Genomic DNA, 22,502 nt, shown 5'->3' with positions numbered 1-22,502 from the left:
GTGCCAGTGGAGGTTCAGTTGTGAGTTGGTCAACTTCCCAATTTTCTTCGATCTTAGACATTCTAGTTCACTTTTGTGTCATCTCGCCACGATTGGTCCTTGCCTCATCACTTAACTGTCACATTTTTCCACTCAGGTGAGTCATTTTTCGCTAGTGCATCAATGCCGGAGGAAGTTGGAGGTGCAATCCCCAAGTTTTGTCCCTTCTTTTTGGCTTATGCTTGATGCCATTATTCCACCCAAGTATTGACTTTGCTACCTGAGTAAGAGAATTGGTTATTTAGTCCTTGGGGTCAGGAATGGATATTCTTGCAGTGTGTTTGAGGCGGCGTCAAACATTTTGACAGGTGAACGATTAGGGGACATATCATTCGTCACTTCGTCACTAACAATATCCATTTCTTGATTCTCCTCTTTCGGACCTTCCTTCGGCTCTTCTTCCATATCATTTTCCCTATCTGAGATCGGTACATCTTCAACTATTGGAATTTGGTCTTGAACAGTTGGGAAATCCGGAAAGTGTGGGTCCCTACAAATATGCAAATATTGGTGGGCGTGGGCCGGGGGATTGATGATTCGCCATAATCCATCCATCTAATTAGAGAAATAATTTTTAATAATTAAAGAATAATTATATTAAAAAATAATTACCATATTAATATTTGTAAAATTTAATTTCTTAATTCACCAAGCTTTTAGTCTATCAATTACCTCTTAGTCTATCAATTACCTCATTTAAGTTAAATAATTCATAAGGCCCGATCATAATAAAACTTAGGTACGCAACCTAGGTCTAGTTGTGATAAAGCCTATGTATTATAAAACCTATTTGGGTAATTGACCTAAATTCTTGGGTTTTAAGTTGTTAAGTATTTTCTTTAAAATTTCAAATTTAATTTTCATAGATCTTATAAATATATATAAATTAATATTTTTTATTAATTGATGCTTTGTGACATTTTTATATTTGTAGGATAAAGGTCTACTTAATCTTATAAGAATAATCCATAAACTATAGTTGTATTTTCGTAAGAAAATACTAAGTTCTTTATAGTTATTAGCTCTGATACCAATCTATCACACTCCGAAGAATGGCGGAAAATGTCGGAGTCACAACGTTAAAAATTAGATCACAGTCAACCATGTATGTTGAACATTTAATGTATGATAGTTAATATATTACAGACTTTTAATTTGCAAACGGAAACATTACAATACTTTAAACATTAACGATAAGAAAAACATGTCACGATTATTTATAAGGAATGAAATATAGTTTTCATAGCACCGATGGTATATCTTCGGCTTCATGGTTACCTGAGAATATACATATTTTAAAAATAAGCCAGCAAAATATGTTGGTGAGTTTCAAAGGTTTTGACGCCGAAAGTTTTATAAAAATGCAATTTTTATAAATACAAGAGCGATAAACAAAGAGTTATTCATCTTTATAATTCTAAATAAATATAGATTAGATGAACTTGTTTTCTTGAATTGTTATAATCTTTGAAGTCAATTTCATTTATAATGCATAAGTAAAGATTTACATTTAAGAAGTTAATTACTAAATATTTATCTTATGTAAATAAATACTATTACTACAACAATATCACCAATACACATAATTTTAATTTATATTAGTATTTTGGTAATGGATTTCGGGGTTATGTAGAGTTTACTAACTGAGCTATATGATTTGTATCCGCATCTGTTAAATATAAAATAGTTCTGATGACGCTTAATCAACGTTAAAACAAAAATGGGATAAAATACAAAGTTATCATCTGTTTTGTCTCGTCATACGAAGGTTGTAGCTATCAACTGCTCACGGGGGTGTCAACCCATATAAATATATACACAACATTCTCCCTCTCTTTAAGGATTAACGGTTATTACAGAGGTCTTTACTAAGTTTGTGTTCTTAGTTTGATGAAAAGTAAACTCACATAAAGATCTCGTACTCTTGTTCACAATTCTTTAGTTTTTCGATGTTGGAGACTTTTAGTTATAAAGGTTAGTTAACTTTGAATAATAAGTAATAAAAGTTTCCCAAAGAAATTTGGGCAGCATAACGGTTGCAGTTTTCAACACAAGTGAAAACCACAACTTTTAACGATCATTATATATATATATATATATATATATATATATATATATATATATATATATATATATATATATATATATATAAACTCAATAGTTTATAACAGAAACTACAAAATATAACAAACATTAAATTTAATATTTCATAATATGAAAATATTAAATATTTAAATTACTATTTATTTTACCCGTTAAGATGATAAAACATTTCTTATTTTAAATATTTGTTATATTTTATACTTCATAACATGAAATTTTAATATATACGTATTCATAAGATTTTTCTTAAAATATCATAACAGCACTCCATAATTTACAAATTGATAGTCTTTTAAAATCAAAACAATATACTCCTTTAATAATCATTTTATGTAGAGTTTTAACAAAAATGATCTATACGTGTATTTTGTGACTATAACTAAAAAAAATGTATAACTAGGGAAGAATCCCCGCTTTGCGGGGATGGAAACGCCGATGAAATGGACGAAACAGGAAGATTTTATTGAGTTATATTGAACTGATTACATTAAAGTAGTATAATTCCTTCCAACAATTTTTTCCTTATAAATATAGCTGGCAGAATAATAGAACAAAAAATGACAAATTTACCCTTTATAAAACTAAATATCACTTTTACATCAATTGCCATCTTCACCTTTACTTTGAGGTCACTAGTACAAAAATGACCTACGGTCACACTTTTCGAAAAATGGCCTGTGACATTTTTTATTAAAAGTGTGGCCAAAAGTCACTAAAAAAAAGTTAGAGATTGTTTTTGGATACATTTAAATTAGTTTATGTGACCATTATATAGATAATCGAAACTTTAACCACACTTAATTATACCAAATGTGAAAAATATTAGTCACACTCGAACACTAAGGCCATAGGTCACAATCAGCCACAGGTATCGATTAAGATTGTCATACTTTTTTTATGAGAGACGGTAGATAAAAGTATCGTCACATGAGTTAGTTCTTTGTGTGTCTATAAACTGGTGTCTTTTTAGCCACATAACAGACAAAGTAGCTAAAAGGTGATACATATGGTCACACTAAATATTTGTGTGTCCATAACACGGTTCTATACTAGTTGTACTTAGTTAATGCAAGAAAATAAAACAAGTTACTATTGGTTACTTATGGTCATGAACCTTTTATTATGTGTGTCAAAATATTATGAATTGGCTTTAAAAATAAACAAATATTGTGTGTGTAGGTAACATTTAGTTACGATTACAAATATTATGTGTCTATATGTAAATATAGTTATAAAAAAACAATAATGTCTTATCGGTATAATTAGGGATCGTTCATTGAATATGTTACTTATGGTCATGTATCATTTATTATGTATGTCAAAATATTATGAATTAGCTTTAAAAAGAAGCAAATAGTGTGTGTAGGTGGAATTTAGTTACCATTACAGCTATTATATGTGTCTATATGTAAATATAGTTATAAAAGAACAATAATGTCTTAACGGTATAATTAGGGGTCGTTCATTGAATATGTTACTATAATTATGTAATGTTCATTCTTGTTGTACTATTGTATTTGGAAGACTCTTAAATTTGACCATATCTATCTTTGATATCATTTGGCAGAATAAAAAACGAACAAAAAGTTCAATCATGGCATTTTACAAAAGTACATTGCTTTTTTTTTGCAATTAAAGGGTTGTATAAATTAATGAAAAAAATTGAATGGCAGTTTTGTAAAGTCAGAAACAATTTATGAAAAAACCAAAAAAAAAAATAAAAACAAATAAAAACAAAACAAATAACTATATAAGAAAGGACCAAATTGCCCTTTTGTCATCTATTTTTTAATTGCACCAGATCATACATCATTAAAAATGAAAAGAATACAACTTTCTTTAACAGAAAAGTGTGATAAATAAATGAAAAGAATACAACTTTGTCTAACATTGCATAACGAAAGTACATTGCTATAATATACAGTTTATGTTATAACATGTCATCCACCATTATAGTAAAAAACTGAAAAAATTAACTTTGTGTTATAACAATATTACACCAGAAAAATTTGAAGGTATAATCTGGTAAAAAGATATTAAGGAATGTAAATCGTCATTTTTGTCATTTTCTTATTCTCCACGTAACGCTAGGATCAAGGTTTGGCCTTTCCCTTCTACAAACAAAAATAAAGATCATTATATGCTAAAAGAAGGAAAAATATAATCGCTACAAATGTAATTCATGACATTAAGAAACACATACCGTACATATAAGAATACCATGACATTCAGTACGAAAACAATCATTTTATCACATATTTTGCCCTACAAACCACCACCATAAAATATATAACACAATTCCTCTAGCTTTTTAAGTGTTGCAACATGACCATCAGCCAAATCCATCACATGGATGTAATCCGGATCTGCAAAGATAAATAAAAAATTATAAGAAAAATCAATTGAATGGAAGTCGTATGTTGCTATAACAAGAATAGATAGATACATACTACACTGCCATCTTTTGTACGGTAATCATGACCATAAACATTCAACTCTTGTAATCTTCTAACAACTACTTAGTTTTTGTGTGTAAGGCATCAGATTATTTTGGATCCTAATGGGATCTTCACCAAGTTTCCCACTCTCGTGAGCTCCAATAGGATTGAAGTATCTCAGCAGAATTATTCTCCACTCCCCATCTGCACTATGAATATCTCGAGTTATCAAGGAACCACTAGTCAACACACAAACAAACATATAAATAATCAAATTTCAAACCCTATCGATTATATAAACTCTTCATTGGCTAATAGCTTTAATATTGCAGTTTTTTAACAATATTAGGAAAAAAAATTTAACAATATTAAGCAGAATTTATGATAGTCGAGGGGTCATCTGGAGGAGGGGAAACAGATGAGACAAGTCCAATACCGTGTGAACAAGAATCTTTATGAATCTGTGATGCTAACCATTTAAAATTTTCAATCAATAAAAACAAATTTGATCAGAACTATCCATCAATGAAAACGAATTTCATTAAAATTGTGAAACCATGAATTTGTGAAGCTGTAAATCTGTGAAATTGTGAATTTACACAACTAAGTGATGGCAATATACTGTCGGATCTGCATAACTAAGCTCAGAACAACGAGATGAGCAAGCGCCAAGAGGACCTGGAAGCGAAGGTGCTTCAGGCGGAGGCGACAAGGTGTAGTCGAAGGGCTTGATACTGTCAAACCTGTTCTACGTCTCAGACTCTCGGACTCAATGAGCAAGTGGAAACAATAGAGAAGGAAATCAAAAGAACAATGAGAGTCGTGAGATCGTTTTGCGTCTTTGGGATAAGGTCAAGTGGAAACGATTGCTTGAAATTGGAGATGGACTCTCAATTGGTATCGAGGACGACGATGTTTGAGATGTGCGACAGTGTAGGTCGATTGTGTGGCGACAACCCACAAGGGATGTTAACGTAAGGGGTTTCGTGGGGGTAGACGTCATTCGCCAATGAAGGTTAGGGAGTCTGTCACCGGTGAGGTAACACGATTAGGATAAGGAGAGTGCAAAGTTTGATAAAGAAAGAAGAGGGAAATGAAAAATAAGTGTGGGAATCTTAATTTTTTGGTGAAAATTTGTATCAACGAAATATATACTTAAAAAAAGTTAGATTAATAATAGAATTTAAAAAATATATAAATTAATATTGATTATATAAAATAGAAAAAATATATACGATTTTCCTATGCTTTGTTTGAACTCCAATGTCGAGAAAAACTATCAAAATTCTTACTTTTTTACTTATGTTGTTTTAGTCTACTGTGTGGTAGGGTTTTGAAAAATGTAAACTAAAAACCCCAATCCATAAGTCATAAGCCTTAAGCTCTAAGTTATAAGTCGTGGACCTTATGTCCTAAGCACTAAGCATCAAGGCTATCTAGAATGGGTTCCAAAAAGACGCATCAAAACTAAGGTGGACAACCAAGTCATGTGTGAACACTTCCCCAGTGTCCAGTGGCTTGGTTGTGGAGTGGTTATGGAGACGGATGAAGACGACGCATGTGATTGGTTATGCTTTTCTGACCATTTTCTTTGCATGTGATATGGTAAGGTTTATGTTTAAATTTTTTTTTTATTTAATTTCATATAAAAAAAATAAATAAATAATTTGGAGTGGTGACCATTTCAAAAGGCTAGTGGTTTGGTAGTAAGCTTGTAGTGGAGTTTATGTGGCGTTGAGCTGGCAGCACTTTTCTAATGGGTTGGTGGTGGCTACTCTCGTTAGCCTAAGCATTAAGCTCTAAGCCCTAACCTTTAGATTTAATTCTTATGGTTGATGATTAATTACTTAAGTCTCAAGTCTTATGGATGAGGGCTTAGGTCTTACGGCTTAGGGCTTAGGATATAAAGCATAGGGCCTAAGGCTTAATGCATATGAATTAGGCCAATTATGGCTTATGGATCATGACTTATGATTGAGGGCTTATGACTTATGTTTAGGGCATAAAGCAAAGGGCCTTAGGCTTAGTGCATATGAATTATTCTAATTATGGCTTATGGATCATGACTTATGACTTATGACTGAGAGCTTATGACTTATGCTTAAAAATTAGGGCTAATGGCTTAAAATTAGGGCTTATAGCTTTAGGTTTACATATGCTTTATGCATCATGGATTATGAGTTATGACTTATTATTTATATATTAGTGATTATGGATTTAGGCTTAAGGCTTATTCATTCAGGCTTGAGGCTTGTGGCTTGTGATACATGTCTAGGTTATAGGCTTATGGCTTAGTAGTTAGGGTTTAGGGCTTTAGCTCACATCTACATACCACACATCCTACCCAACACCACCCCTACAATCCAATCCATACACATACACACATACACACACCCATACCTACATCCCACATTACCCTTAGTGATTGATTAATCAGATGAAAGTCATTAACCGATTACGAATAAAGACAATTGGTCAGGCTATTTGGTTTTAGTTAATATCAGTCAAAGCCTGTCATATTAATATATTGATATTTTTATTTGAACATACAGATTATTAATATTAAATTTTATGTGGAGTGGTGTTGGTGTGGGTTTGTAGGTGAAGGTGAAGGTGGATTGTATGAGGTAGGTATTGGGTATAGGTGTAGGTGGGCATGCTTTGGCAAACATGGGAAGATTGTGTATGGGTGTGTGTGGGTGTATACATGTATGTAAAGTTGGGTTTAGGTAGGGTGGGTGGATATATGGATTTGTAATAGGGTAGGGTGTATGTGTGGGTTTGTAGGTATAGATAGGTGGCTTATGACTTATGGCTTATGGCTCAAGGGTCAGGACTTAGGCTTATGCTTAGGTCTTATGTAACAACCCAAAATTTCGTATCATTACTTGTAACCCTTTTCGTAATCCATTTCAGTTAACCAATCGTTGTTTTCAAATTCGTTTTCGATTTAGCCATTTAATTAAGTAATTAAATTATAGATTATTTAAAATGACTTAATGGGTGTCCTAGTGCATTTAAAACTCATTCTAACACCCTGTATTAGTAATCGGTACATTTATAGAATCAGCCATATCGGGTTACGGCAACTTGGTCGGGTGCGACCAAAAGCCCCGTCTAACGCCGGTATCGGGTAGAATTCCACCGTGTCCAAATCCCGAACACTATTTAAAGTGCTCTAAACTTCCATTTGAAGCTTTTGCTTCATCTCACTACTTTCTCTCTAACCTCTCTCCTCAACCAAAGATTCAAGGTCCAAAACATTGAATTAAGGCTCCAAATCTTTGAGGTAACATCCCAAACTTGTTGTTTAACCTCTTAGGCCTTCAAATTCGTGTTTAATCTATCAATTTGGACCTGGAACATGTGTTTATGGCCAAGGAGCATGCTTGGGCCGTAAACAGCTAAAAACATGGGTTTTTGAGCAATTTAACCCCTCCAAACCAACATTGGGACTTAGATATGACCTTATGGCTTACAAATCCGGACTTATAACACCCTAAACATGAATTTTGAGGAGCAAATAAGAGTTTACGGCCAAGGATCATGCTTGGGCCGTAAACTCCTCATTCATGGGGAGTAAACTCATTTAAACATGTTTAAAAGCCATATAACTACACTAATAGCCTTGGAATAAATCCTAGAATCATCTAAAAATAGTTTGGGGACCTTAAACATGAAAACACCCTTCATTTAGGAGTTTATGGCCAAAGCTTCCCAAGAAATAGTTCCAGGGCCATAAACTCATAAAATGTGTCAAATGATGCCCAAAACTCATACCAAGGCTTGGAAAAATAGTTGGAATCACATGTGATTGTCCTAGCCTCACCAAATGAATTAAGTTTTGAGCATGGAGGGAGTTTATGGCCGTAAACTCCATGTTTACTGCCGTGAACTCCGATAAATGATATTCATGCAATTTCAATCCGTTCCTAGGCTTTAGAAAAATCCATTCCATCATTTCCCATGAGTAATCAAGCCATTTAGCACTCCAAAATACCCAAACATGAGTTCACGGCCGTGAACTCATGTATGTATGTTGTATGTGGCCGAAAACTCCCTAAGGAGTTTACTCTTGAAGAGTAAACTCAATTCCCAAGTCCCACGCATCATTACACGTCCGTAGATGTCACCCGGGTCACTCCAAACACTCGTTCTGAAGTGTTTTAGCTCATTGGAGTGTAATATTCCATCTAATTAGTATTTTAAATCTAATTAGATACATTTGGATATTATTTCATATTACATAGGAACCTCGCGTGTAATCAATCCCCGAACCAACGTTTAGTGTCCGAAACAGTTGCGTCTTCTCGTCTGGTGAGTTCATACCCCTACCCTTTTTCAATGGTTTTTCAATGTTTTCAGGGGGGAATACAAGCAAAGTACAAGGGATTACTTGTACTTAACACTTGTTTTACATGTGTATGTTTCAAAACTTATATGCTTTTAATACTTATAATCACAACCAATAACCGTTTGAAACTTGCACGGTAATCATATAAATTATTTTTGAAATTAGTTATAAGCTGTTATGTTTATTATTTCACAAATGGTTTCCATATTTTTTTTATCAGTTAAAAAGCATAACTTTAGAACCTTTGAACGTAAAACTTTATACACTGTTTTGTCCTCGGTAACACTCCACAGAGATACGCGAGTGGAGGATTATCGTATTATTACTAGTAAATTTGTTAGTCCTATATAATTGGAGACACGTCCTCGGCAAACACTCCACAGAGATACGCGAGTGGAGGACCGCCCCCGTAACCAGAATCTCTTAGATAGGGAGCGTGACTTGAGTGTATAGATCTATACGGGGATGACTACCCCACACCTGGCTGCTAGCTACAGCCGAACCGAAATGGTTCAAGGGTGACGAAAGTCATAAGGTGATGTGGACTACTTATTGCCATATCTAGTCTATTGTATGGTTATGGAACTCGCAATTAGGATAACAGAAATTTACTTTATAGTAATAATGAATAAAGTAATCAACTTACTTAGTAAATATTAGTTTTATATACATGTTAAAACTAATACATTTCATAAGATAACCAGGTTTTCAGAATACATCTTTCACATTTGGTAACCAACATTCAGGAAAATATGGGATTTTCCTAGGAACATTTGTACATAACCAGAAAAGTGTAACAAACCAGATAACTTACATTTCATAAGAGTAAACATGTTTTCAGTGTACAACTTTACATTACGTTTTGGGAATCAATAACCAACCTTTTAATAAAATATGGGATTTTCTTGGTGTGTGTAACATTTTCAGAAAACGAAAAGGAAACTTGTACATTTTTCACAAAACAAAATCGCTTATGAACTCACCAGCGTTATGCTGATTTTCAAACCGCTTGTATTCTCAGGTGAAGATCCTATTGTTCGAAGACGGTGTGCACAGAAGACTTGTCTCGTTTTGTTTATATATACTATGTATCACAACTGTACAACTTACTTTTGAAACAAATGTAAACTTTTCTATATGTAATGTAATGGTTGTTTTACTTTACTTACTATGTGCATTGGATTTGATACTCAACGTGGAGTCAACCCCGGAAATGTTTCCGCCTTCGGTTTTCGGGGTGTGACATCTTAGGTGTATGGATTGTGAGTAAGGGCGAAGGGCTTAAGGCTTAAGGATTATGGCTTATGCCATATGACTTGGGGCTTCAGGCCTATTTTGTATGAAAATATCTTATGATATATGTTTGACAGCTTATAGCTTAGGAGTTAAGGCTTATGGCTTATAGTTTATGGATTAGGGCTTAAAGTTTATGACATATGGCTTATAGATTATGACTTATATCATAAGCCATAATCCATACATCTCAAGCTATAATCCAAAAGATACAATACTTAAGCAATAAACTATAAAGCATAAATCTTAAGTCATAAGCCATAATTCTTAAACCACATACCATAATCCTTATGGGTTATGGTTTAAGGCTTACAAAATAGCGATTATAGCTTATGGATAAACTCATATTGCTTAAAGCTTAAGGTGTAGAGCTTATGACTTATAGTTAGCTTAGTCCTTAGTCCTTATGGCTTATGGCTTATGGCTTATGACTTAGAGCTTAAGGATTAAGGCTTATAGAGTAGGGCTTATGGCTTATGCTTAGGATTTAGGGCTTATGTCTCGGAATTATAAATTAGGGCTTATGACTTATGGATATGGCTTGACCTCAACCAGACTCGTTTACACTTACACACATACATATGGATAAAAAACTTATAACAAAATAATTATATATATTAGATTTTAATTTCATGATAGAAATAAAAACATAGATATTATTTTTTAAATAATAAAAACAATAGATAATATTATCAATGAAAAAAAATTATTTGTAATTTTATGAAAAAATTAAAACCGGTCCGGAAACCCTAGATAAGAAAGTTATCTTTCTAAAAAAAATAGAAAAAATAAAAAAGAAAAAATCATTTATTTGCAATTTTTATAGAAATATTAAAATTTCATTTTTGGTTTATTCCCTCATTCTTCCATTCCAAAAGTTTCAGATCCCCTCTACGTGAAAATTTTTAGATTTAGTAATTCCCTCCTCTTTAAACCTAATATCTATTATCTTCAATGTTGAAACACTTAGGCCATGAGGGATATCGGAAATTCCAATCGCGTTCTCCATTGCACCATCGATCTAAACGTCTGCTATCGACAATCGAAGATGTCAATCCTGAATATTGAAAACCAACTCACATCCCGCTCAGGTTTCCAAATTCCCATTACCCCCAACATAATCTAAACCACTAGGGTTCGTTCTTTCGTTTTTCTCTCATGGGGTCATCGTTACCTATCCGTCCCTCCACCCTGGCTCCTCCACATCGCGCCTTAGCCCATATCGTCGATCGTGTTTCCCCTAACCCTTCTTCATCCTCTATTGGCTGCTTGAAAATAGTATGAACAACTTCTCTTCATAATCAAGGTACTGACGATTTTGTGGAGAAAACAATATAAAACCGTCGATCTGGAGAAGGTGCCAAGTCGGATCACGAATCGAGTTTAGATGGAATTAAGAATTCCAGGATCGATGCCATTAGGCTCCTTCCGTCTCCTATGAGAACATTTTTCGGTGAGTTTCTCACGAAATAGCCCCATATCCCCATTGGTGTTTTCTCGGTTTTTTTGGGTCTTCATCTCAACGATACAAGAGCTTAGAAGCCTATAATCGAGTGTAAAGGTAAGCCCTAAACATGTTTTATTTGAGATTGCTGATTAGGTGATACTCTTGTTGATAAGTTAGGAGTTGATCTTCTATGACGTTTTTGATAAGTCTTTCCACAAATTTGTTCTCAATTGTAATTAAGAAGGGGATATAAAAATGTTGAGGAATTTCTTTTTGTTTTCAGGTTTGATTACATGCAATCACTACATTCGATTGGTATTGATTACATATGAGCTTGCTAAAGATCTAAATCATGCATAAGGGAAGTGTCAATACTGTAGATGCAGAGATATATCTCTTCTAATTATGATTTATATCTTCCTATTATGTTTTAAATCCCTAAATCTCTTCTTATAACTCTTTAATTTGGTCTGATTATCAAGAAGTGGAATGTTGAATGTTGTTTCTTTCATTAAGCAAGTCAAGGTCAGTACTCATTACTTTATATTACTTCATTACTATGCAAAAAGACATAAATGCCCTTTTGGTAATAGATCAGAATATGAGTTGCAGTTGTCATCTACTCGTGGAAGGCTTATCATTGCAAGTACCTTATATTTTCTATCCTTCAAACTCTTGATTTCTGTCCTATATCATTAATTTTGATGATTTTTTTTTGCAGTTTCTACATTTGGAATTAGATGCGTTTCTTTGAGACCACCACTCCTCATCGGCCTCTTTGTAAGTAGTTTTCTTCTTCTATACATGTTTTTCTATTATAAGTAAAGCTATGGCATTTATTTATTCTATATATGTGGTTTTTGCACATCAAATTTGCTTTCAACCAAAATTCTAAATTGGCATACATGTTTTTAGATTTTATCTAAAAAATGTTGCTCTCATGTTTTTCCCTAAACTTATCAATTTAGGGCTGTTTGGATTTGCTTTTAAAGTTATTACTAGTAATTCTAAGCAATCAACTTAGGGTAATAACCAAAATTTGATTGTGATTCTTAATTTTTTGAGCATTGAGGATTAAAATAATGATGTCCTGTGATCATACAATTATTAAAGCTTTGTTGATTATGATTATCTGTGATAGTTGGAAAAATAATATAATGTTTGTTCAAGTGTTTGGAGTTTTTAGGGTTTGTCTAAACTTGGTATTTTGCTTCTGATTACAAGAAGAAATGACATAGGAAAAAGTCATGTATATGCTCAAAAAAAATTTGTATTTGTTTTCACTTGTGAATCTTGTTAATTCTCGTGTTTGATTACTATTTTTTTATTACAAGGCTTGTATGATCACCAAGAACACGTGTTTCGTCTGTTGTAAGTGCAAGTGCAGGAATGACTATGACAAGAAGATTGATTAGAAACTGGAACGATTATGATGCATCTAGCAATAAGAAGATTAAATCTGATGATGTAGTTTGTTGATTATTTATGAGCAAAATAATTTTGGTTGGAGGTGCAAGTAAGAATTTGAATCCATCGTTAAGAAACATCTTTATTTTCACTGAGCAAATTAAATCTGAGATTATGTTTATCATTGCCATCCATATCTTTATAAAGCTTATTTTAATGTTCATAATGGTTTATAATATCTATTATTATATACTCTATCAATGTAATACTTCTCTTCATATGATTATAATCCAAGTTTTGGTTTATGATGTTTTTGCTCTATTTACCATATTTTAATACTTGCAACTAGTATAATTTTTTATTTTTGGGTATTTTAATTACGAATTTATTGTGTGGGTTTGGATTTCATTTATTAATAATATCGAAATATAAAGTTTTTGTGACGATGAATTAAATAATAACAACGTAAAAAAAGTGATGTGACAAATAAATATCACATTTCACTAAATTCAATAACAATGTGACTAAAAAATTCATGTATGGTCATGCTTAGATAATATTTTTTTTGTCAGAAAATAAAATAACCACTTATAAATATGCAAATAATATGACCATATGGAAGATAGTAGTCATGTTTATCTATATTATGTGTCTTGACAGAACACTAATGGCAACAATAGTCACATTCAACAACGTTTTCGTGTCTAAATGATAAAATAGTTTATACTAATAACCAATTTTTATGGTAATAATTGGAATATTGGTCACACTTGCAACAACTTTGTGTCTATAAATCAGTTACAATTATTTTGTAATTGATTCTCTATGTCGAAATAATATAAAATAGTCATAGTTACAACATTTTATATGTCTAAATGATAACATCGGTCATGAAAAATAAAACAAATATGGTCGTAAACTAATATTAAATCCGTAATTTTAACAAAATGTGTGTCTTTATAATACTTATGATCATGTTTCACTTAATTGTGTCTCTATATGATATGCAATAGTCACCAAAATTGCTTCTTTTTGTGACTAATTATTAGCAAATCGCCACATATGAAATTAAGTACATGTGACCATTTAGCGAATATGGTCATGTTCACCGTAATTACATGTCTGCAAAAGATACCCAATAGTCTTAATAAACTTTAAATTGTGTGACTATTTATTAGTAAAACGTCACACTGAAACAACATGCATGTCGCAAGTTGGTGATATATAGTCACTACAGTTACAAAATAAATGTGTCTACCAAAAGTTTAACACCACAATATTGGATAAAATGATTGATTTTAGCAACAAAATTCTCTTCCTAATAGCCACACATTTATAATACGGCCACACTTTTTCATATCATACGGACACTACATTTTAAAGTGACCATAACACCTATACGATGGCGTCACCTTCCGTCACACTTTTAGTAAAAAAATAAAATGTCACTATACGCATATGGTCACATTTTTTTGGTGTGACTGTAAGTCATTTTTCTTGTAGTGGGTGTGAAGCACTTGAAACTTCATCATGTTTCTTTCTTGCGATGTTGGTAGTTCCCTACTACAACCTTCTGACAAAATAATAGAAACTGATTTAAAAATACGGGGAAATTTTTCTAAAAAATCATAAATATAAAAAAATTATTGACATATCACCTATGAAAGGAGAAATAGAGCCCCATTGTGTAAACGACAACACCATAAACAAAAAAGGCATTCGTATATAACAACCTTAGGAAGAATTTAAAAGCTTTATCAAAACATTACAAAAGAATTAGTTATCACAATACAAAGTATGACTGCATATGGTTCAATACTAAATAATTTCATTTTTGTTTTTGAAAGTTTAACAATACACTTTGAATTTATTTATTTATTATAGCATCCTAATTTCATTTCTTATTACAACATTGTAAGTTATTTTTAGTACAAACAATATACTTTCAATAATGGATGGATTATCATTAATTTTACTGATATTATATATATACTGTGTGATGAAAAAAAAATTAAAATTTTAAACTCTAATGAGTAAGTATATAGTAGTTATGGTTTGATTTTCCACAACTAAACAAAATGGAGGGACACACATTCCATCAGGATTGGTCAATTCCATTCATTTCATAGAATAAACCATTTCATTCCTTTCATGATTCCGTGATACTAAACACTATTGGTAGATTAGTTTAACGCCTATGAATTTGAAAGTTGAAAGTGCATGAAACATAAATGAAGTCAAAAAAAAAATAGGCATCAGCCCTTGCAGTTACCATAAAATGGTCAAAAGGGTTGAGATTACGACTCTTTATTTGACCCCAATTTGATGACGTTGGGGGAAGTCTACGTTTTTCACTGATCATGGATTTTGACCAATTATGAAAGAGAAAAATGTGTTATATTTTGGGATATTATTGTAATTGTTTACTGTATAGATGAAGGAAATGGATGTACCATATGTGCAGAAATACCCAACTATTTGTTAAATGATATACTTCTTAATGGTCTTTAATTATTCTTTGTTTTGAAATTGTATTATAACAAACTAGTTGTGAGACCCGTATATTATACGGATTGATTAAAACAAAATTTTAAATAGGAACGATAAGTTTTTTTTTTGAATTTGAAATATAAAATAAGTGAAAATTATGAGAAAAAAACACGTGAAAAACTAATAAATTAAAATTATGTGTTTAGTTGTCATACTTGTATACTAAACGTGTTAATTGTAACAATATGTCAAAATAAATGTTTAAACTGTAACCATATTTGAAATTGAAATTGAAATTAAAATTTCAAATTTCAAATTTGAAGTTAATAGTCATTATGGTAGATTTAATTTATGGAAATTAAATTAATGATATACTAAATACTAAAATGAAAAATAAAATAAATAACAAGTGGAAAATAAATATATCTCAAAATTATAAAAAAATGACATGTGGTCAATTGAATGAGAGAATGACATGTGTCAAAATTATTCTTATTTATTAGGGTAGATTAAAAAATTGCTAATATTATTATCAGATCTATAATCCATTTAGAAGGCCCCCGAAGGAAAGTTAGGACAAGGCATCTATATTATCCTCAAAAAGGGGAGAATATTGACTGATTAAAGCCAAAAATAAAAATATGTTTTCCTTTCTGGTGCATAGGGCTCCATTTGTTTGCACAAAACAAGTATAATTTTAAGAAACTTTACTTATAACTAGAGGGGTTACCCGTGCGTTGCGCGGGGCGGAATGTGTTCGTTTTGTGAGACAAATAATGAAGTACATTGCATAAATTGGTATCCGAATTAAAGATGTTGCTATTCTGTGTAATTTTCCATCAATCGGATGAACAGAAATGTAATGATAGATCATGCTACCAAAAGAAGTACAATGCTATATTTGAATAGATTTTCAAAAACAATGAAAATACAATCTAATATCCAGGTAGTTTTAAATGAAAGTAGAATGCAATCTACAATCCAAATTCCAGTGGGTAGTTTAAGAATTGAAGAGAAAATGTATTATGGACACTCATTTAAACAATATGGCCCTCGGTACTAACATGAGGGTACAAAACAATGAAAGCAAAGTAATCCATTTTAAAAAAACAATGAAAGCCAGTAAAGAGAAACAATCTATTATTATTCCATTTACCAATAACCATGACCACTCATCATCTCATTTCGTAACAAGCGAGCTTAACCAAGCAAGGGTAATTTCGTAATTTGGAGAGCAACATCTAGTAGTAACAGATATAAATTAACAAAAGTAAAATATATTAGAGAACACATCAGATGTAAAAAGATACAATTATAAATATTAATCTGAAATGTGTTTATATAGTTTTGGATGATGATACCCATCTCCAATATATCATTTCGGTACTTTGGCTAGGATTTATAAGAACCCTTTGAGCTATACCAACACTTTTGAGAAGTAATCTGGAAAATTTACCATAAAATAATACAAATCTGAAAAAAAAAAAAAAGTATTTCAGTTGAAGAAAACAATGAAGAAACAGTGCATCATATACCTGTTTCTTCAATGGATCCAATGTTCCCCTGTTTAAAAAAATAAATAAATCAAAAGGTTGAAACCCTCCTAACCTTTTAATAAACCCTAATCCACATGAGACTTTTTATTTGTTCAAATTCGAACATTGGTTCAATGGATTTGTACGAACAGGATGTGGGTTCCAAACAAAAGAGAAATATCAATTCGGTTGGTTTATTATGAAGCTAAAGTTGGTCATGCTATAGCATAATTTACTCCTGTTTGAACTGGGGTTTGAAACCAAACTTCTCCTCTATAAAATTACTTAATTGTGTCATTAATTAAAAAAAATGAAAAACAATAAAAAAATATTAAAAAATTAAAAAAGAAGTACCTTGTTGCTGACTGTACGGCGTCAAAGCTGGATTGACGTCTCAGATTAGCTGCAAGGCAATAAAACAACAGAATTCATGTAAAAAAACATAATAATTTATATTGTAGTTTTTTATAAGTTTAAAAACATAATAATTTATATTGTAGTTTTTTATAAGTTTTAACTAATCTTTGTCTTTTCGTTGTGCAAAAACACCTTGAATTGCAGTAAAGATTTCGGGTGTAAATACATAAACACCACAATTTATTCGGTCACTAATTATTAGACCAAAACAGTAAAAACTAATTATTCTATTTAACATGTCAAGTTGTTGACTTTGGTTAAGCACATAAAAAGTTTCAGGTTTATCTGTGTAATGGAACAACTCTCCAATTGTTCTGCTGATACAGGGGAAACCTTAATTACAAGGATTGTTCCCATCCAACCATATTTTTATGAGCCTTTATAAAAAAAAATATGTAGTGTGTGTTAGAGTGAGTCATTTAAACATTTAAGTTTCCTATTAACCTGAATGAATTTTATATAAATTTATGTAATGTATAAAAAATAAGTCAGACCAAACATCTCGGATAATGGGAAAGTGCAGGAAACATCACAATTTAGCAAGAACGTGTGCAATTGTTATAAAAAAAACCTTAGCATTCAATAGGACTATAGGAGTTTGAAAAAAATAGTTTTTTCTTGTTACTTTTGTGATGAGATCTCTGGAATTGTATAGTCAACCAGCAGACCCACGTGGGTTGTCATCTTTCAAGTATCAATTTCAAGATGATCCAAAAGGAAATCATAATAATAAGATGAAAAATTGAGATCAAATCCAAGTATCAATTTCAAGATGATCCAAAAGGAAATCATAATAATAAGATGAAAAATTGAGATCAAATCCAAGTATCAATTTCAAGATGATCCAAAAGGAAATCATAATAATAAGATGAAAAATTGAGATCAAATCCAAGTATCAATTTCAAGATGATCCAAAAGGAAATCATAATAATAAGATGAAAAATTGAGATCAAATCCAACACCATCAAAGAGAAACGAAAATTATCAAAAAGAAAGAAGGTCGTGAAGTTGCTTGCTAGGAATAAAATTGAAGCCTGGAAGAGGGCCATCAATCTCAATCTCTCTCCAACACTTGTATACAACATCGAAGATTATAGGTGGAAGTAAGTAAATAAATAGTACTTCTTCACAACAGACGCGAGGGTTTCCACTTGGTTGTACATAAGATGATTGCTCCAACAACGAACCCCTATTTGGAGTCACATATTTTGCAGTGGTGTTTGTATCAGACATTTTGTCGAGCACTTGATGTGCGTCTCTAAAGAGGAAATATATTCCATTAATAATGTAAAAGAAATTCCAAAAACTTCAAAACAACAACAAATTACAAATAGCAGGTTATAAATTCCTTCTCTATTAAGATTGAATGAGTAAAAATCCCCGATACGCCAGCCGAAACAGATCGGCTTCAACAAACACCATCTGAAAATCATTGTAATCTATATATATATATTTAATTGTGCACATCATATTTTCCAATCATACGCAGTAACAACCTGTATGAACACACCATCAACATAATCAACATTTATGATAGTGATTATGAGCAGGAAAGGAAATTGATCACAGAAAAAGAAGAACACATACAACACGTTAATCTATTACCCGGTTTCCTTTGGAATCTGAAAAAAAATAGCATACCTTATAAAATATATACAAAATATCACCAAAGTTAAATTTATACAGAGGTAAACAACTCCAAACAATCAATTTATTAAATTTCGAATCCTCCTCCCCACTTCAGTTGGTAAACATTCCCGATACGCCAACCCAAACAGATCAGCTTCAACAAACACCATCTGAAAAAGAGTGAAAACATTTGGAGGCGATGGTAGGAAGAAATCAAATACAAATAAAAAATAAGTATAAGAAAAGTAGAAAAAACCATACCATGAGAAATTGGAAAGGAAGGAAAGAGAAAACAAAGAAATCGTATTATTTTCCCCTTCTGTTGAATTCCATGAAATGAGAAACCTGGAAGAAGAAACCAAAAATTTTAAAAACAACAAAGTGAATCATAATATGAAAGTAAAGAAATTAGAATAAATTGGTAACTGAAAGCATCAACCATTGGTGAAGGAAACATTGAAAAAGAAGTGGAGGGATTAAACTAAGTCAATGAGTAGATACACCACCAAGGATCCGGCCCCGAACAGTGCATAAAAATAACCCTGAGATTGCTGGAACAAATACATCACTTGAGTTGAGAACATATGTAGAAGTTAATCACCATCTCATGCATACTCTGATTCAAGAAACTTTGACTTCCTGTCCATTGGCATTATTCCTTACTGAAATCGATCATCGTCAATCAATAATTCAAATTATATTAACAAATTCAAACATCTTGATTGAGCCAAATAAATAGCAGCATCCTTATCAAAATCAAGTTTAAGTCAAAAGAAAGTATGATGTGGATGTTAGATTTCCAAATTCCGGAGTTTCAAAAAGTCCTAAAATGATAGTAGGCTGCTGTAATTGCTTGTTTTTGAAAGTATGATTATTTAAAAAGAACAATAATAAAGATAAATCTTGTAACAATCAAACAATTATTTCACAATCAATTGACGGCTTCAAAGTCCTCACAAATGGAAACCAGAAATTCACTATGAAGCCTTTGAGTTGTGAATGTTCCCATAAATAATTTAGTTATTATTTAAATGTATAAAATATACAGCTTAACAAATCTAATATCATTATATGCCAAATTAACATCATGGAACTAAAAAAGACTTAAAAATGGATTTTTGATATTTAGGAAAGAAGCAAGTGGTAAAAATTAAAACCTGCTACTGTAATGAGCATGTGTTTTTTGAGAAAATGACTTAACGTTATTTTCAGGCTCAATTGATCTAATAGATGGATAAACTGTATGCCTTATTGTGTCATTTGACATATCTAACCTCCCAGCAGTGACACTTGTCTAAATTTGTTGAAGCTGTATATCTGTTACATAGTAAAAGAGAAAGATGAACAATAATTACTTGTGTTGTCCTAATAAACAAAAGGACATCTTTTTAAGAACTTTGCATCTTTTAAACTTGTATTGTGAAACTAAGATCCCTAGAAGAGATAGCAAAGCAAAGTTACAGTTGAATTGAAATTCAATTCCATTCCAATCCTGTGTTTGGTTGTGATCAGGTACAAAATTAAATTCCATAGGAATTCACAAAATTCCATGGCCAATGGGTTTCAAAATTCCATCGTAAAACCTATCGCACTTAGATCTTAGTATTTCTTCCTTAATAAAAATACCTAAATGACCTATCAAACCTAAAAAAAAAAACACAAACAGACACATGAATTCCATTCCATTTCCCCCAACCAAATGCATGACATAATTTAATTCATTTAGGTTCCAAATCCTTCAATTCCCAATTCCATTGATGGAATTTGATTAATTATGATAGAAGTAACAATCTAATGTTTTTTTTTTTAATTAGTTGAAAAATAAAACTTGAATTGCTTACTCAAATGAGCTTGATCTCAGCTTGTCCCAGACCACGGACCGATCGGGTGCAGCTTGTACTTTATCCCAAGATTTCAACTTCTTGATCCTCATCAAATTGTGCAGTACCTGAATTGCTACATGAAGTCTCTATAAAACCTGGAACCAAAAATCAAATCAAATTATAAATTTATACCTGATGGATTCAAATCAAATAAGGTATGTGGGTTAGATCGACTATATAAAGGGAGGGTGAGAAATGGCGGTGGTTGCAGAACGTGGAAGTCGACCTGCGTGTTTGTACTCTGCAATAGATTAATCCTCTTACAACCATCAAGCAAATTCCCTTGTTGCCAGAAAAAAACCCCCAAATTATCTGCAGAAAACATAGTGAATACGTAGAGGGAAGCGCGATTGAAATAAACAAAACACTACCATCTGAAGTTACTCCCGTGACGACAATCAGTGGAAGGTAGAGCAAATAGGGAGATGCGGTGGAGGAAACATCGAGAAGGAGCGGAGGGATTAAACTAAGTCGATAAGTAGATATACCACCAAGGATCCGACCACGTTGTTGTTTCCCTGTTGAAGTAAAGAGGATAAATCAATGGTGGTTTGGAGTAGCAGGGATGAGACGACCGAAGTTATAAACCAATTATACCAGAAAAAAAGAAAAATAAGATGAACGTATGTGAAAATTTACCTTAAAGAGAGAAAGACGGATGTGGATGAAAGAAAGCAGGGAGCAGAAAGAAAAAAGAAGGAGATACGGAAGAGAAAGAAGTTAAGGAAAGAAAGAGAAATATCCATTAATTGCCACGTAGATCCGAGTATACGAATAAAGGATCAAGCGTTGGACACGTTGAAAGCGGTTGAAAATTTTTACAAAAAACCCCTTTAATTAAATTAAAACGGAGAGAAAATTGGTAACAGAATTAGAGGGACCATAGTTGGATAGAATTTCAGTTGAAATCTATCACAACTTTTTATATATATATATATATATATATATATATATATATATATATATATATATATATATATATTAATGAGTAAAATTTATGAATGAGATAAAATAGAATTTAATGTAATACATTTTATCTTTTAATAAACTTACTTTTAACTATATTTATTAGGTTTAATTTATATTTGGTTCAAAAAACATTAATACGTCAAACTTTATCCATACTAAAAAAAGGGAAATTACTAATCTAACTAAATTCATTAATGACTTATCACCTTTTAGCCAAAATTTAGGCCTTATTACAAAATAGTCATCAAAATCGTATGTGGTTAAAATGGCTTACTGTTTCGCCCATTTACCTACTGTTTTGATTTTAGTATATAAGGATTTTTTTTTTCATTTTACATTACGAAACTGTAGACGAAAAAATGGTCTACTGTTTCCCAAATAGTAAATTAATAATAATAATAATAACATAGAAAAGCATATTAACAGTTATATATTCTATATATTGGATAGTAATAAAATAATGGTAACAAATAACAAAATTAAGGAAAACATATTAAC

General features: G+C 31.7%; 1 protein-coding gene and 2 long non-coding RNA genes across 23 annotated transcripts; 1 reads left to right on the top strand and 2 right to left on the bottom strand.

Annotated features, from left to right (window-relative positions):
* Nucleotides 1-4,012: 4,012 nt before the first annotated feature.
* LOC145071697 (uncharacterized) lies at nucleotides 4,013-5,674 on the bottom strand. 2 transcript variants are annotated; one of them, XR_013690715.1, is made up of 4 exons: nucleotides 5,017-5,674; nucleotides 4,593-4,784; nucleotides 4,346-4,508; nucleotides 4,013-4,256 (listed from the first exon to the last, which is right to left on the bottom strand). It is a non-coding gene; the product is annotated as an uncharacterized LOC145071697 (long non-coding RNA). The 2 variants fall into 2 exon arrangements; XR_013690709.1 differs by having other exon boundaries at nucleotides 4,593-5,672.
* A 5,432-nt stretch (nucleotides 5,675-11,106) lies between these two features.
* Nucleotides 11,107-13,232, top strand: LOC145100249 (uncharacterized). Of its 3 annotated transcripts, XR_013704932.1 has the most exons (4): nucleotides 11,108-11,788; nucleotides 11,958-12,316; nucleotides 12,396-12,454; nucleotides 13,009-13,232. It is a non-coding gene; the product is annotated as an uncharacterized LOC145100249 (long non-coding RNA). The 3 variants fall into 3 exon arrangements; XR_013704934.1 differs by having other exon boundaries at nucleotides 11,107-11,788; nucleotides 11,958-12,454; nucleotides 13,051-13,232; XR_013704929.1 differs by having other exon boundaries at nucleotides 11,107-11,788; nucleotides 11,958-12,454.
* Nucleotides 13,233-18,946: 5,714 nt separating this feature from the next.
* Nucleotides 18,947-21,801, bottom strand: LOC145100185 (uncharacterized). 18 transcript variants are annotated; one of them, XR_013704905.1, is made up of 9 exons: nucleotides 21,675-21,801; nucleotides 21,407-21,553; nucleotides 21,262-21,347; nucleotides 20,994-21,130; nucleotides 20,310-20,469; nucleotides 19,579-19,814; nucleotides 19,414-19,497; nucleotides 19,111-19,322; nucleotides 18,947-19,019 (listed from the first exon to the last, which is right to left on the bottom strand). XR_013704905.1 is itself a non-coding variant. In XM_079037555.1 (6 exons), the coding sequence occupies exons 2-5, from the start codon at nucleotides 21,358-21,360 to the stop codon at nucleotides 19,459-19,461; spliced, it is 390 nt and encodes a 129-aa protein (XP_078893681.1). In that variant the 5' UTR covers nucleotides 21,361-21,553; nucleotides 21,675-21,801; the 3' UTR covers nucleotides 19,147-19,322; nucleotides 19,414-19,458. The 18 variants fall into 18 exon arrangements, 1 of the variants encoding a protein (XP_078893681.1); XR_013704913.1 differs by having other exon boundaries at nucleotides 20,994-21,100; nucleotides 21,168-21,553; XR_013704895.1 differs by having other exon boundaries at nucleotides 21,262-21,553.
* Nucleotides 21,802-22,502: the final 701 nt, after the last annotated feature.

Source organism: Lactuca serriola, chromosome 1 (assembly GCF_051521515.1).
Source record: "Lactuca serriola cultivar US96UC23 chromosome 1, Lser_US96UC23_V15, whole genome shotgun sequence".
Taxonomy (NCBI): domain Eukaryota; kingdom Viridiplantae; phylum Streptophyta; class Magnoliopsida; order Asterales; family Asteraceae; genus Lactuca; species Lactuca serriola.
Note: the sequence above shows the minus strand (reverse complement) of the source record. Positions and strands in the feature narration are given on the sequence as shown.